At 42.2% G+C, this 14,093-nt stretch overlaps 2 protein-coding genes across 4 annotated transcripts in view; one reads left to right on the top strand and one right to left on the bottom strand.

The window, feature by feature from the left end:
• The window catches only part of LOC131305415 (ADP-ribosylation factor), an 18,617-nt gene extending 9,043 nt beyond the window's left edge, over positions 1-9,574 (top strand). For both annotated transcript variants that reach the window (XM_058332405.1, XM_058332404.1), the window contains exons 2-7: positions 7,752-7,907; positions 8,364-8,434; positions 8,665-8,784; positions 8,936-9,054; positions 9,196-9,277; positions 9,394-9,574. In XM_058332405.1, coding sequence (XP_058188388.1) covers positions 7,760-7,907; positions 8,364-8,434; positions 8,665-8,784; positions 8,936-9,054; positions 9,196-9,277; positions 9,394-9,399 — 546 coding nt within the window. In that variant the 5' untranslated portion in view covers positions 7,752-7,759 and the 3' untranslated portion in view covers positions 9,400-9,574. The remainder of the gene's footprint in view (positions 1-7,751; positions 7,908-8,363; positions 8,435-8,664; positions 8,785-8,935; positions 9,055-9,195; positions 9,278-9,393) is intronic.
• Positions 9,487-13,361, bottom strand: LOC131304759 (putative pentatricopeptide repeat-containing protein At1g02420). Of its 2 annotated transcripts, none has more exons than XM_058332136.1 (2): positions 10,891-13,361; positions 9,487-10,325 (listed from the first exon to the last, which is right to left on the bottom strand). In XM_058332136.1, exon 1 carries the CDS (start codon positions 12,938-12,940, stop codon positions 11,366-11,368), a length of 1,575 nt encoding a protein of 524 aa, XP_058188119.1. In that variant the 5' UTR covers positions 12,941-13,361; the 3' UTR covers positions 9,487-10,325; positions 10,891-11,365. The 2 variants fall into 2 exon arrangements, with proteins under 2 accessions (XP_058188119.1, XP_058188111.1); XM_058332128.1 differs by having other exon boundaries at positions 9,487-10,235.
• Positions 13,362-14,093: the final 732 nt, after the last annotated feature.

Here is a 14,093-nt window from a genome sequence, read left to right as displayed (position 1 = left end):
ATCTATGGATGAATCTGACTCTTCTTTCGGAGTCTTCGTCCAACCCAACAGGTTCAAGAGTCCTCGCCCAGGTCCAACCAAGTCAGAAGGCCAACCCGAAGACTCAGTTCCAAGGCAAGGTGGCACTGGTACGAACAAATCAAAGTCATTGGATTTGGTAGTTATCCATTGACTTCTCTCTTTACCCCTTTGCATATGTTCCTAAATGGGTGTGCACCTCCAGATGGGCAGGGGCCGGCCTCCCACTCTCTTATCCCCTTCATTCTATGCTGACCCCGGCCCGGGCTGGCTTTTTGGGAAGCCCGTTCCCACCGCGCTCACGGCCCGGCTGGCCTGCCAGCGGTAGTGGGAATTCTCCCGTTCCCTGGTCAAAAACTTGGTTGGATGCGGGATCTACTCCACGAGGAGCGGTACGGACGTAGATGATATCATCACGACCTCTCTTTTCGTACCGCTAGGGATGCTTAATGCCACTTCGCCAACTGGCGTTACCCGCGCTTTCGTCTCTCTCAGTGTGGTCAGCACTGGGTGTTTCCGAGCAGCGAGGCTAACACCCATTCGCATTAGTTCATCCAAAGTTCCTTACCCTTATGCACGAATTATTGAATAAGCCATCTCCTTACTGCCCGGAAAGCTAGGACGTTCGATCGGGTTAGCCATGAGATGGTTTTACTGCGTATTTCTAAAAAAAAGCTTGGAGTGTTATTGAAGCTGATCTTATTAATGCTATTTCCTCTTTCTTTCACCATGGTAAGCTACTTGGAGAAGTTAACTCCACCATCATTTCTCTTGTCCCTAAGGTGCCCAATCCTTCGTTAATGTCTGATTTCAGGCCTCTTTCTTGTTGCAACACTATCTACAAGTGCATAACTCAAATTGCCTCCAAGTAAAGTTCCTCACTCAAATCCTTACGCCGAAGAAAAAAAGCACTTTTGGATGTAAAGACCCTGCCTCAGCAGGATCTGGTGTTCCCTCCGCTTGTCTTGGTCCTTAAGTGGAATTAAAGTCCATAATATAAATTCCCTGGTTACACCTCTGATTCTTCTGATTCAGAGTTAGCGCCGATCCTTATCTAATAAGTAAATCCCAAAAAAGCCAATTCTAAGGCTGGTCTTTGGGCTACCAATTGCCGTTTCAGTTTCCTCTGGTCTCGTACCGGGTGAGATAGCTTGAACAGCGGCTGTCCAACCTTTCCCTGATAGTCCATCCCCTCTTTCTAGAATTTATCCAAGTGTACCCAGGCCCTGTGAATCCAAAATCAAACAGGTTGCAAGCATTCAAACAGTTAACAAAATTTTAGCACCTTCTCTGAACCACGGGTGCTCCCCCCCTCTTCTCATCACTGGCCGCCACTTGATTGAGATCCCCAGCAACCAACCATGGCATTTGGAGAGCTCTGGACAGACCTTGCAATGCAAGTACTCCCACAACGACACAATGTGCCAAATAGCGGGCGGGTTACTTCGCAGAGAATCGGGCCCCTCTTTCATTGCCAATTATCGGGTGCCAATTAGCGTTCAAGAGCCCGTATACCAGGGCTAGATGTAGGCAGGAGCCCCAGGTATATCCAACCATGAGGGCGGATCATGTGGGCAGATCTGGCTTGGCACCAACTCAAAAAAGGGAATGTTGAGAAAAGTCCATCTCATATAGCGGCAAAAGTTCATTCATTGATTTTCACCTTGCTGTGCAGTGACAGTACCAATATCCACTAATCGTTGTTTCTAGATACGGTTTCCGGTTGACATCTCTTCTAATTCGTCGATACGAGAAGAAAATTGTTGTGTGGAGGAATCAATATCTCGACATAAGCCAAGAGGCAGATCTTGTGCCACTCCACCTGGTCGTATGAAACTGGCATGCATCCTGGCTCCCGAGACTCTTTCATAGAATTCCAACAATTTCTCCCGCTCCTCAAAAGCCCACAGGAACGGACTTTTCACTCAACATAGAAAAGCAACTAGAGCAGAGCTAGTATCCGGCCTAAAGCTCTTGAACTAGAGGAGGGGTCTAGCATACTGAAACATAAATGTAGCTATAAAGCCGTTTTGAGCATCTTCCTTGCGGTCTCCTATATCAGAACTTTTTCACTTTTCTTTTCTATCGAAAAATTTCCATAGATCGAAAGTGATTCCAGGCTTAGTGCTTCCGCCTATCCGGCAGCCGTTACCAGCTGTTCACCACTCCTCCGTTCTTGCCTATTTCGCTAGCATGACTCCTCTCTAAAGTTTCATTCAAGTCCTTAGTCCCACATAAAGCCATTTTTATAGACTTTTGACAGGTGAACTACTTCCTATTCGATTGCTTTAACAAAAGCCCTCTTACTAAATCCAATCGGCCAATATTGGATAGACAGTTGTCCTGCAGGGGCGAAAGGTAAGATTCGCATTGAAGAAGATTTGCCAGATGTCGCCATGCTGACTCTAGCCAAAGGAGAACTTACAGACTCAGATGAAAATAGGTAAGTTCTTGACACAAGAGGCTGCTACAAGTGATCCATCAGCTCTCCAAGGAAAGTCTAATCCTTTGCCGATAAAGAAGAGGCCTGAAGTGCATGAAACACAACAGTCCGACCCTCGAACCATATTACCTCTCTAGATGGGGAGGAAAAGGGCCTTTGAGTAGAAGGCAGCGCCGCTCTAAACCCTCTCAGAAAACTATTCAGGTCTGGCTTCCACGGAAGGGTGAACCTCTCCTTGTGATCGGGATGAGGTAGATGTCTCCCAGCCGGGGGGCGGATCGAATCGGAGTTTCCTTAGGTAGCCAGGACTTTTCCCCCTTTTTTTTCCCTCTCGTTCTGCAGGAAAGAGAATGAGTGCAAGTTTTAAGAGGTATACCTTTCAAACCAGGAAGGGCTTGGATAAAACATCTCGCCCTTAAGGAAGGCAATGAACAGGCATGGATACGGAACATAGAACTACCAGACAGAATGAAGCCCCAAACTTCCGCAAAGGGGCGGGGTGGCTTTCCAGTTACTGATCTTCTCCCCGAGAGTTGCAGGGCGGATAGTGTCAATGATCTGAGCATGGGCGGAGTTTAGGACAGTGGCCACTTCTTCCTCTGTATTCCGGTACCATCCACGAAGGTACCTCTTCCACAGCTGGCATGTGCTCTGTTATCTCAGTTTGTTCTTGTAACCCCTGACCTGGCATGATAACTCCGTTTTTCACAAAGATTTCTGAAAAGGGGGCTTGGCCTCCACCGCTTTAACTTTCTGCCATTGTGGCGGTGCAAATTCTTCATCAGGCTTATACCCGAGCCCATAGTTTTCCCTCTTTTCCGGCAATTGAACTATGTCAGTCCGTCCCTGCAGATTCTGCCCCAGTCCTGAATCTGGTTTATAACCATTGGCTAGCATCACTTTTGGCGACCATCCTGTCATTGGCGGATACCTTCGGCTTGGCCAACACTGAGCCTTCAGGGATTACATTGGCATTAACGATTCCAAAGGTATGAAATGTGTCAGGAGCCACATTGCATTGTTCTCGACATCTATCTAAGGAATTGCTGGAGATCAAAGGACTGTCAGATCCTCCTCTGCATTTATCGTGATCATGTGGTCCTTTGCTATGTACTTTTTCTTCTGATGGAGACTGGAAGGCACCGCACTGGCTGAATGTACCCACGGGCGACAAAATAGGAAGTTGTATGCAGATCGAACATCCAGAACCTGGAACAACACATCGAAAGTGTATGGTCCGATTTCTACTGCGAGAATTATTTCCCCTCAAACTTCTCTCTTGGAGCCATCGAAAGCTCGGATAGTCATATTACTGGGTTGGATGTCAGCTTTGCTCATTCCAAGTTTCGTAATGGTGAAGAGTGGGCAGATGTTGAGCGCCGAGCCATTGTCAATCAGTGCCCGTGCCACTACCATTTCACCTGGATATGTAGTGCCTTATTATTTATGCTTAGTACCCTCTGGAGGTAGCTCCTCATCACGGAAAGTAATGGTGTTGGCTGCCAAGACTTGCCCTACCAGGTGCTGGAGATTTTCCACGGAGTTGGCACATGTGCTTCATTTAAGTTTCAGATTTTGAGCAATGCTGAACGGTGCGCTTCAGAGGCCATAAGGAGACCAAGAATGGAGATCTGTGCCGGTGTCTTGTTCAACTGTTCAACTACTTGATACTCACTTTTCCGGATGATCTTGAGGAATTCTGTAACCTCTTCTCCAGTTAGGGCTTTCTTGGTTGCATCATTGTGCAAAGGGATCTCACCCATTTTATCCTTGCCTTTCTTCCGGATATGGCCTATCTTTTTAGATCGAATGGGCTACACTGGTCCCTGACCTTCCAATTCTTCCGCACTTGGCTGATGATTAAGAGTGAGTCTCCATACACTTCCAACTCCTTGATCCCGAGTTCTCGTGCGGCTCGTAGTCCGGCTATGCAAGCCTCATATTCAGCGGCATTGTTACTGCACTTGAACTTGAGCTTGAATGTTACCGGCATTCTGACGTCATCTGGCGATACCAAGACTGCCCCAATTCCTCTTCCTGCTGGGTTCATGGCTCCGTCAAAGTAGAACATCCATGGCTTCGGTTCTTTCTTTTCCTCTTCTCTTCTGCTGTCGACAAAGCGGGTTTCTGATAGAAGTTCAAAAAAGCATTTCTCTCATTGATAAAAAGAGTATATACTAGTAAACCATGAGTGGGTGATGTCCCCTAGTATGATTTTCTATTTCTAATCAAGAATGACTAAGGCATATATGTTTTTCATGTGCCTAGTGATAAAAAAAAAAGAGAAAATACACTTTTCTTAACAGCCCCCCTCAAGCTGAAGGCGGGTGTGATAGCACTGAAAGCTTATCCAAAAAGTGGTTCTACCGCGAGTGACTAAGCTCCGTCTCCGACCTGATGACTGGCTAGGGAAGGCTTGAAGAAGATAAGGGCAAGGAGATCCCATCTTTCTAACAGACGGGGTAAAGAAGCAAAGAATCTATTCGCTCACCAAGAAAGAAATAATCTCAATATCGAAGTGTCATAAGACAGATCGTTCCTTCCAGTCTTGTTGAGATCGTTCCTTCACTGCCGATCAGTCACTTGTTTGTTGTTAGCTGCAGTTACAGGACTTCTCTCAAAAACGACTGTCCGGAATTGGAGTAGGAACTCAAAATGGGGGCAGGAATTGTGGCAGGAACTCTTTAAAGAACTGTCAGATAAGAAAGATATGACGCTTCTCAGAAGTCAAGAAAGAAAGAAGAACTTCACTGACGCAACTTTCGCAAGTCAACTCGAAATATGATATAGAAAGTAACTAATTGAAAGCGCCTATTCAATTCATTTAGTTCAGCTTGTCTGTCTCTAATGCGAATGAGGAATGGAAGAGGAAATAGTAGTTGCCGCCCACAGGTGCCTTTACGAAGGCCGGTCTCCGGGGATGAAAAGTACACTTCCTTCTGATTGAGCACGAAAAGCGGGCTATTCCACAGGGGGGGAGATTCCTCATACACAGCTACAGGTGAGTGTGGGTACTAGCCCATCAAAAGCTGTTACAATACCAGGAGTTACAGTCCTTGACTCAAAAGAACTCTAGCTCCTCACTCTTCACTCTTTAGTAGCTAAAGCAAGTCAAGTCGAAACTGCTTAGTAAGTGATCTACGCCCGAACTCCTCCTCCTAATCGGTTCTTCCTTCTCTATCCAATCTCTCTTAGAGCAGGAAGTGGTTCCAAACCGTTAATGCTTTCGGTTGAATCTATAGCAAGTGAAAAGAAGAAGCTTACAGGCCTTGGGTGGGCCTAGTTGATTGTCCTCTTCTGTACCGATGCTAGCTATATGCTTAACACATCACATTGAAGTTAAGTTGTACGCTTCTCCGACGCTAGCTATATGCTTAACACATGCAATTGACTCTCTGCTTCTAGCTTCTATCAATAGGTCTGCTCTTTCTCTTTCCAGTCAAGTCTTTTGATTCCTGTAACTAAGTTGGTCGACACTTCAACTTCGAGATATAGAATCTCTTTCTTTCCCTCGACTTCGCTCAGGAAAGAAGAAAGACTTCAAACAAGACGGTGAGTTCCTTTCATTTTGAGAGTCTTCCCTTCCGGGTTGCTAACAGTAGGACTAGGAGTCCGGGTACACTTTTCTTAGACTTCTGAGTTAATTGAATTATGAGTTAGTTGAGTTATGAGAAGCAAGATACCTATAAAGAACTTCATCCGCGCCCGAAAGCCAAGCTAAGCTAACGAGAGGGGGAATGCGGGTCTTGTTCTATTTCTTATGAGAAAAAAGATCTCGTGAGAGCTTTGACTCAGTAAGCTCATCAGCTACGGCTCAGTTAGCGCCAAATTTAGGGTTAGAGGTGGAAGTTCGCTTCAAGGCGGTTTTTGTTTGCTCTGCCCCAACATCGGTATGCGAGAAGTCAAACTAGAATGAAAGGAAGTTGAATGGCTTGACACCAAAGTTCGAGAGGAAGGTTAGTCACGAGACCATGCGCCTGGAGTAGCTACGGAACGAGAGGCTGTTAGCGAATATGGAAGGAGATCTTGCTGACTTTAGTTGAGGAAGGGGGCTTGACGAAGACCCAGTGGTAAAGGCGTCGACAAATTCTCACCATGGCCTTCAACCAGTTATTATACCCATGAAGCTACAAATAGGAATAGGCTGCCCGATCATCTAGCTCACTATGAGACTAGTACGCCTAATCATCACTGGGAGAATTCACTACTCTACTCGCAAGACAAGAGCTGGGTGAATTGACCCTCCTACTCCGTAGGAAATCTCAACCGCCTCCACCTGATCATTTGCAGCCAACTATGAGGGAGTCGCCTACCCTTTCTTAAGAGATCCCCGGGCTTGGGGGCACCTTTTCGCAACGTCGAAGTCAACAGAAGGCGCTTCCATATCTATGTATATACTTTCAAACCCAACCACGACTTTCACTCAGGAATTCGCTACTCGGACACCAGCTTGTACCCCCCTGAAACCCCGTTTAAACCTCCCAGAAGCCCCTGATTCCTGTCCAAACAGATGCTTTTGAGTTTATTTATTCATTTTCTTTTCATGGAAACTTGGATTTGGAGTAAAACCATTGCCAAAATACCAGAATTATAGTGAAATTGTTCATGTTCTTAATTTTCCTTTGCAATTTAGTGTTGCAATTTTTTATATCCTATACGAATTTTTTATTTTGGATATAGACTACAGTTTTCCCATACTTGTACGCTTTTTGCTTCTCTTTTTGCCAAGTCTGCATATCCTAAAATTAGTAGTCTGAAAAGTGTGAGAAGTGACAACCAGATATTACACCCCAACTCATCGAGTCAACGTAACATTTATCATTTGCTTTAGAAATAAGGGTTAATACCAATTCTTTCTTGTTATTGTTCATAAAGGAGTTTATGCTATTGGATGTTATGTTTTTCTCTTCTAGTGCTAGTGTTCAACATTATATGAAAATGTCTGTTCACACCTTTAATCATTTTGTGTACTTTATATGCTTGTCCTGAAGAGTGTTGATGGGCTCTATGTGTCTTTTCGATGCAATGAATGGAATAATCTGTATTGCTACTGCATTGCTAGAATACTGCTCAGCGTTTTGTGGTTTATTCAAAACCATTGGCATTGCTAGAGCATTGTTTGGACTTTTCTAGTTTAGAACTTGAAATTAAAACAGCACTCCATGGTAAACAAATATGGGTTTCTTGTTTCTTGATACATTTAAGAAAGAAGCAATTTCTATTTCTAGAACATTGTTCCGCATTTTCTGGTTGATAGAGATTATTAATGTCTGTTCTGTTGGAGTTGTAGACGAAAAGATGGGGCTGTCTTTCACCAAGCTTTTCAGTCGGCTTTTTGCGAAGAAAGAGATGCGTATATTGATGGTGGGTCTTGATGCCGCTGGTAAGACTACCATCCTTTACAAGCTCAAGCTGGGAGAGATAGTTACCACAATTCCAACCATTGGTAAGTGAAAAGAAGTTAAAGTTAAACTTCATTGCTTCTTGTTTGTTGTTTGTTGTTTGTTGTTTGTTGTTTGTTGTTTGTAGCATCAATGTATTCTGTTAGTGTTTGACGTTTTTACTCTACTTTGTTACTTTCTGTGCTGCTTTATTCTATACGCAGACTGTTACTTATAAAAACTTTGACCCTATTTATTTGAAACAGCTTTAAGTATAATAGGCTGGCCGCAAATGTAAAATTCTCTTTGTCAATCATGCATTATTTGCTGCGAGTTGATCATGGCATCCTCAAAGTTTGTCGTTGAAACCATAGTTTTGATTGTTGACTGGGATATCTTCTCCCCTAGTTTTATTGTATGTATGACGGGACTGCTATTTGTTTACTGTCTGTTCTATGCAACTTTTGTTTTTATTTTGCTAGATTCTTCTATACACTGTTAATGATCTATTTTCTGGTCAGGATTTAATGTGGAGACTGTGGAGTATAAGAACATTAGCTTTACTGTCTGGGATGTTGGTGGCCAAGATAAGGTATGTAGGTTCATTTATGCTTTGTCGTATTTGATATAGTTCTCTTAGATCGACTTGGGAGTTAGGTTAAATATCTCCGATTCACATTTGCTGTGGCGAGCATCTTCGATATACTTGTAGAACTCGATTTGATTTTTTTTCCTGATGGAACTCAATTTGAACTTACTAGCCGTAAGCCATGTGTTGCCCTGTTGATTGATTGCATGACTATCAATGGTTTTCGTTCTCAGATCCGACCTTTGTGGAGACATTACTTCCAAAACACTCAGGGTCTTATCTTCGTGGTTGATAGCAATGACCGAGATCGTGTGGTTGAAGCAAGGGATGAGCTGCACAGGATGTTAAATGAGGTAGTGGAGTTTGTGATCTCATATGTTGAGTGCATATGTGAACAGTAGCTCTTGAGTTGTGGGTAGTGATTGATTGCAATTTGGGAGGTTTATGCATTTTTCAAATTTCTGAGCCCTCTCATAATTAGAACCCTGCATGGGCCTTTTGCAGGATGAGTTGCGGGATGCTGTACTGCTGGTATTTGCAAACAAGCAAGATCTTCCAAATGCAATGAATGCTGCTGAGATAACTGATAAGCTTGGCCTTCACTCCCTCCGCCAACGCCACTGGTAAATAAATCGTTGTCTCTCTCTCTCTCTCTCTCTCTCTCTCTCTCTCTCTCTCTCTCTCTCTCTCTCTCTCTCTCTCTCATTAAAGGTGACCTGTGCCCAATTCAGTGTGAATCTCACGGGGTGTATTGGATGGTGTAGGTATATCCAGAGCACATGCGCTACTTCTGGGGAAGGGCTGTATGAAGGACTGGACTGGCTCTCAAACAACATTGCAAATAAGGTGAACTCTCATCCACATGATTACGTCATCCTGAATTTAGTACGCCAATATTGAGTTGCTCCTTGAGATTTTGATGTTCATCTCTCTGTTATGTTGTGTGTAATTTGCATTTGCAGGCATAGACAGCTGGACAATGAGTTTGGTTTCCTACTAGGTCGCAATTAAGAGGGTTTTAACATCTCTTTTGACTTCTTCTTTTTTTAATTACCTCCTGTACCTTTCGAGCTTTCTGTTGCAGACATGGCTGTTCGTTTCCTGTAGTTTCAAGAATAATTCATGCAAATTTGGTCTTCCTCACTTGTACATTGCACTCTTCCTCATTTATACATTGTCATCCTCTGTGCACAAATATGCTGTGAAGGTTTATATTCTAAAATGCTAGCAAAAGACAGGTTCAGCATCAGAGAATATATGATGGTGGGCTATCAGATCACAATTCATTGCAATGGCTGATTTAGTGGATGAATTTAGTGCAAGAGCAGATGAGACTTGGGAGTAGTTTGGCATACTTGGCCAAGAAAACATTATAGCAGACAACTCTGTATTGATCCATATTCATTGGTGTTCTGTGAAACCGGGGCAAGTCTGATGGTTGCACATTATACTGCGACCATATGCTTTTGAATATTAACTGTATGAACAATTTACAGGACTGTGAAAGCAATGTTGACCACCCAAGTATAAAAGTTAAAGATTTTATGTTTTAGCATCTCTATTTTTTTTTTAATTATGAAATCGACAATTTCATTAGAAACTCGGGACATCTGTTGTAAGTAAGGGCATGATAAAGTCCAGAGGTCTTTTCATACATCTAAACACGAAACAAAACGAGCATTTTTAGCTATGTAATGAGCTACCCAAGTGGCCAAGTGCCCGTCACCTCACGACTGTATACTCCAGATGCAAGCTTGTATCTTCCAACATCATTTCAATGGGAGCCAAAACATTCTTGGAGCATCTGATAATCATTAATAACCTTTGATGAGTCACCTTCTAAAATGATTTCAGAGCAAGCAATCTGTTGGGCAAAAAGAACAGCCTTCTTTTGCTGGGATTTAAAGAACAGCGGCCAATGATTAACAAATGAGGACTCACTATTTGCAGGGATTTTTTTGGATAGAGCCACTACAAAATGCCATGCATTATCCCTAATTTGGAATTTTTAGCATCTCTATTTTGAAAACGTTTAAATGCATAATGGAGGGATATAAATTATTGGGAAAAATCTGTGACAATGGAGAGGTTTATCAGGTCATTTTCCTGACCCATGCTCATCGGTCATTTACTCGTAGATAGGGAGATAAAGCAAAATTTGTGGACACAGACCTTGAGTACCCATTGCAGAATTCGTCTTTTTGAATATAACAAGCAAATATACCGACTCTTATTTTTGGTGGACATATAACGTATGTTACATATGTAAAGAACCCCAAATGGAAGTAGTGAACATGAAAGTCATGTACTCTATACCAACTCTTATTTTTGGTGGACATATAACGTATGTTACATATGTAAAGAACCCCAAATGGAAGTAGTGAACATGAAAGTCATGTATTCAAAATTTGCGAAAGGTGCATCAGGGAAGTTCTTTCCTTATCTAAAAGGATACTTACCATTTTAGTGCTTTCATGGCACGGTGATCCTATTTCCATATTTCAGCCTTGAGGCACTTTGCAAAATGCCCCGCACATAGACATTGTATAGGCGTGACCAATGTTATGTAACGCATCTCGTAACTCTATCCCCTACCCCACGGCCACTTTCTGTATGATCTTTGTGTTGTAAAGAGGGGCACTTTCCCAAGAATTCCAACAATCATCTCCCAAGAATCCGAAAGAAAGATACAGATAAGCTGAGGAGACTAATTAAATCCTCTCTGACATCGAACAAATAGTAGGAAAAAAACAACTGATTCTAAGATGCCCACCTCTTGAACCAGTTATTGAGGAATGAGTGAAACAGCATTCCACTAAGCTCCATGTAGTTTATAGTACAAAAGGAGCTATTAGACACTGGCCTAAACTATTGTGGTGACTTGGCAGTCAATAGCACCTCAAACCCCTACTGTGGTAAGGGGGCTTCTTCTTTTTACCCGAAATAAAAACATGGAAGCAAGTCTGAACTTGACTTATCTAGTGAACCATCATCACTTTTCGAAACTTGGATTGATGAACCAAAAGCAGCTATCTTCTGCGATAAGTTTCGCAGCACTTCCTCCTTGTTAGCCAATTCTAGAAGCACCTTGATCCTCCTAAATGAAACATTGCTTGGCCTTTGCCCCTTCTCCATCATCTGCAAGAAACACCGCTCTGCTTCCACCAACTTCCCCATATCACAAAGCAAATCAAACAAAACATCAGACACCAATATATAAGACCCAAATCCCTTCTCCACCATGTCATTCCAGAGCTCAAGTGCCATATCTACCTTCTCCTGCCTCCTGAACAACCTTGTTAGAAACAAACAAGATTGTGTGTTTGGTGGGCACCCAGTTTTCTTCATCCTCTGGTACAAACTCCATGAGCTTCTCAAATCATTTGACCAAAAAAACGACCTCAATAACACATTGTAAGTAGTTGCATTCGGACTCAAGCCTTTTCCCACCATCTCACGCATCAAACTGTATGCATCATCAATCCTCTTTGCAATGCAGAAGTTCCTGATAACAGCATTATATGCTGCTACATCAGGATAACATCCATACTCCCTCATTTCTTTCAAAACATACCTAGATTTATCAGGCTGACCAACCAACCCCAATCCCCCAATCATACTAGTATATGTTATTACGTCAGGACATATATTCTCCTCTCTCATTTCGTCAACTAAATTGTACGCTTTGTCAATTTCTCTACCTTTACAATACACATCGATCAAACAGTTGTAGGACACAAGATCAGGTTTGACACCCATTTCCCTCATTTCTTGAAAGAACCCCTCAGCTTCCTCTGGCGATTTCCAACCGGACAAGAGTATGTTAAAAGTCCGTAGATTTGGCTGGAACTCATGTTTCAAATTGTGATAAACATTTCTTGCATCTGTCATGCTTTTCTCTTGACACAAAGTCCTCAACAATGCATTAAAACAATCGGTATTGAATTCCGGAACGAGCTTTCGGAACTTTCTAAAAGACTCAACCGTCTGCCTAACCGAACAAACCTTAGCTATTCTAGCTGAAACAACCTGAACAGTTCGCGGAGATATCAAAGACTGGTCTTTTCTCTTCATGTCATACAGAAGCTCCCAAATTAGATCAAATTTTCGACTTCGTCCTAAGATATAGAGCATTGTGTCCAAGGAGAAAGGGGTGTGATAAAAACCTCTTCGGGTAGCTGTTAGATTGAAGAACTCTAATGCTCGTAGTGGGTTTCCGTGACTAAATCTAACCCTTTTCAGAACCCTATCGATCAAATCGTTGGAAAGAAAAACGCCGCTTGATTTTAATGATTGTCTCATGTCCATTGAGGAGGAAGAGGTAGTGATTACGCGAAGCACGTTTTCGACGTCGTGGTCCAGGGTCGAGTTTTGAGAAGAAGAAAATGGTCGTCGAGAGTAAATTGGATTGGGATTATTATGAAGTAGATAGAAACTGAGGAAGATAGAAGGAACGTACCTTTGTGTTGAAGATAGATGAGAGATGGGCTTCAGAAGCAATAGAGCCATTTGTTTCTGTTGATTAGTTCTCTTTCTAGTCGTATCTTTCTGTTCGTTTCTATCCTGATAACAATAGAAAGCAAACCCACAAGCGATCGACAAACAGATAAACACCACCCACCCACCCAGACAGAATTAATAAGAACACAGAGTTAGTTGGCTTGGCTACCACAAAACAAAAGAAGCTCCAAATTAAGATGAAACGTCCCCGAGAATTTCAGTCGACTGATAAAAATCTGATTTGATAAGAGAAAACCCTTAACTGTTTTGTTAGAACTAGAAAACACCCCTCACACACACAGAGAAAAGCACTAAATTCTGGGGGTTTAACAAATAGTAGTAACTTGAGAACGAAGAGCGTTGGCACAACGGGAAAGAAAACGACTCCTTCCTATCGTTCTGAGTTTTCGCCGGGGGGAGAGAAATGAATGTTATTCTAAGGTACTACAGTAGAATTTGGGAAAATTACGAGATAACCCCAATGGTTTTACCAGTAACAAATCAGAACCCATGTTTTGGGTGCTGTTAATCACCCGAGTTCTGACCCTGCCCCGCCCTTTCCCCTTTTACAAACCCCCCCCCACCCCCCCCCCCCCCCCCCGTTTTCTTTTTTTTTTTTTATAAAATTTTAAATATTAATAACTTATTTTTCACATATTTTTTTAATAAATTTTATATTTTTAAAATCTACTCGACGAAATCTATCAAACAAGTCTAATATTAAATATGAAATAATGTTATTTAAATTAAATAATTTTTTTGGACTCAATATATTATCTTTTTTTTTTGTCCTTCATTTTTTTTTTAAACTTCTATATTTGAGTTTTTAAGTAAATTATGTATGTTGAATCCACTTAAATTTACTTTATATTTCTCTGAACAATCAATAATGCAAACTAAAATCAAACTTCATTTAATTATAATTGAGTATATAGAAACAATACATTAATATAAATAAATACACAAATTTGGTCAATATTTTCGCCAAATTGTGGTCGTTGTCCCGACGGATCTATCTCCATTACTTCGTGCCACAATTGGAGACATGCTTCATAAGGATGAGTCTATCCGCGTGCTTCGACTGATGCATTTTGCCTCCACCATATGATGATGGGTGGTACAGGGTAATGAGGATATAGGAAAACTTGCACGAAGTGATTGC

Source organism: Rhododendron vialii, chromosome 1a, assembly GCF_030253575.1.
Source record: "Rhododendron vialii isolate Sample 1 chromosome 1a, ASM3025357v1".
Classification (NCBI taxonomy): Eukaryota; Viridiplantae; Streptophyta; class Magnoliopsida; order Ericales; family Ericaceae; genus Rhododendron; species Rhododendron vialii.
Note: the sequence above shows the minus strand (reverse complement) of the source record. Positions and strands in the feature narration are given on the sequence as shown.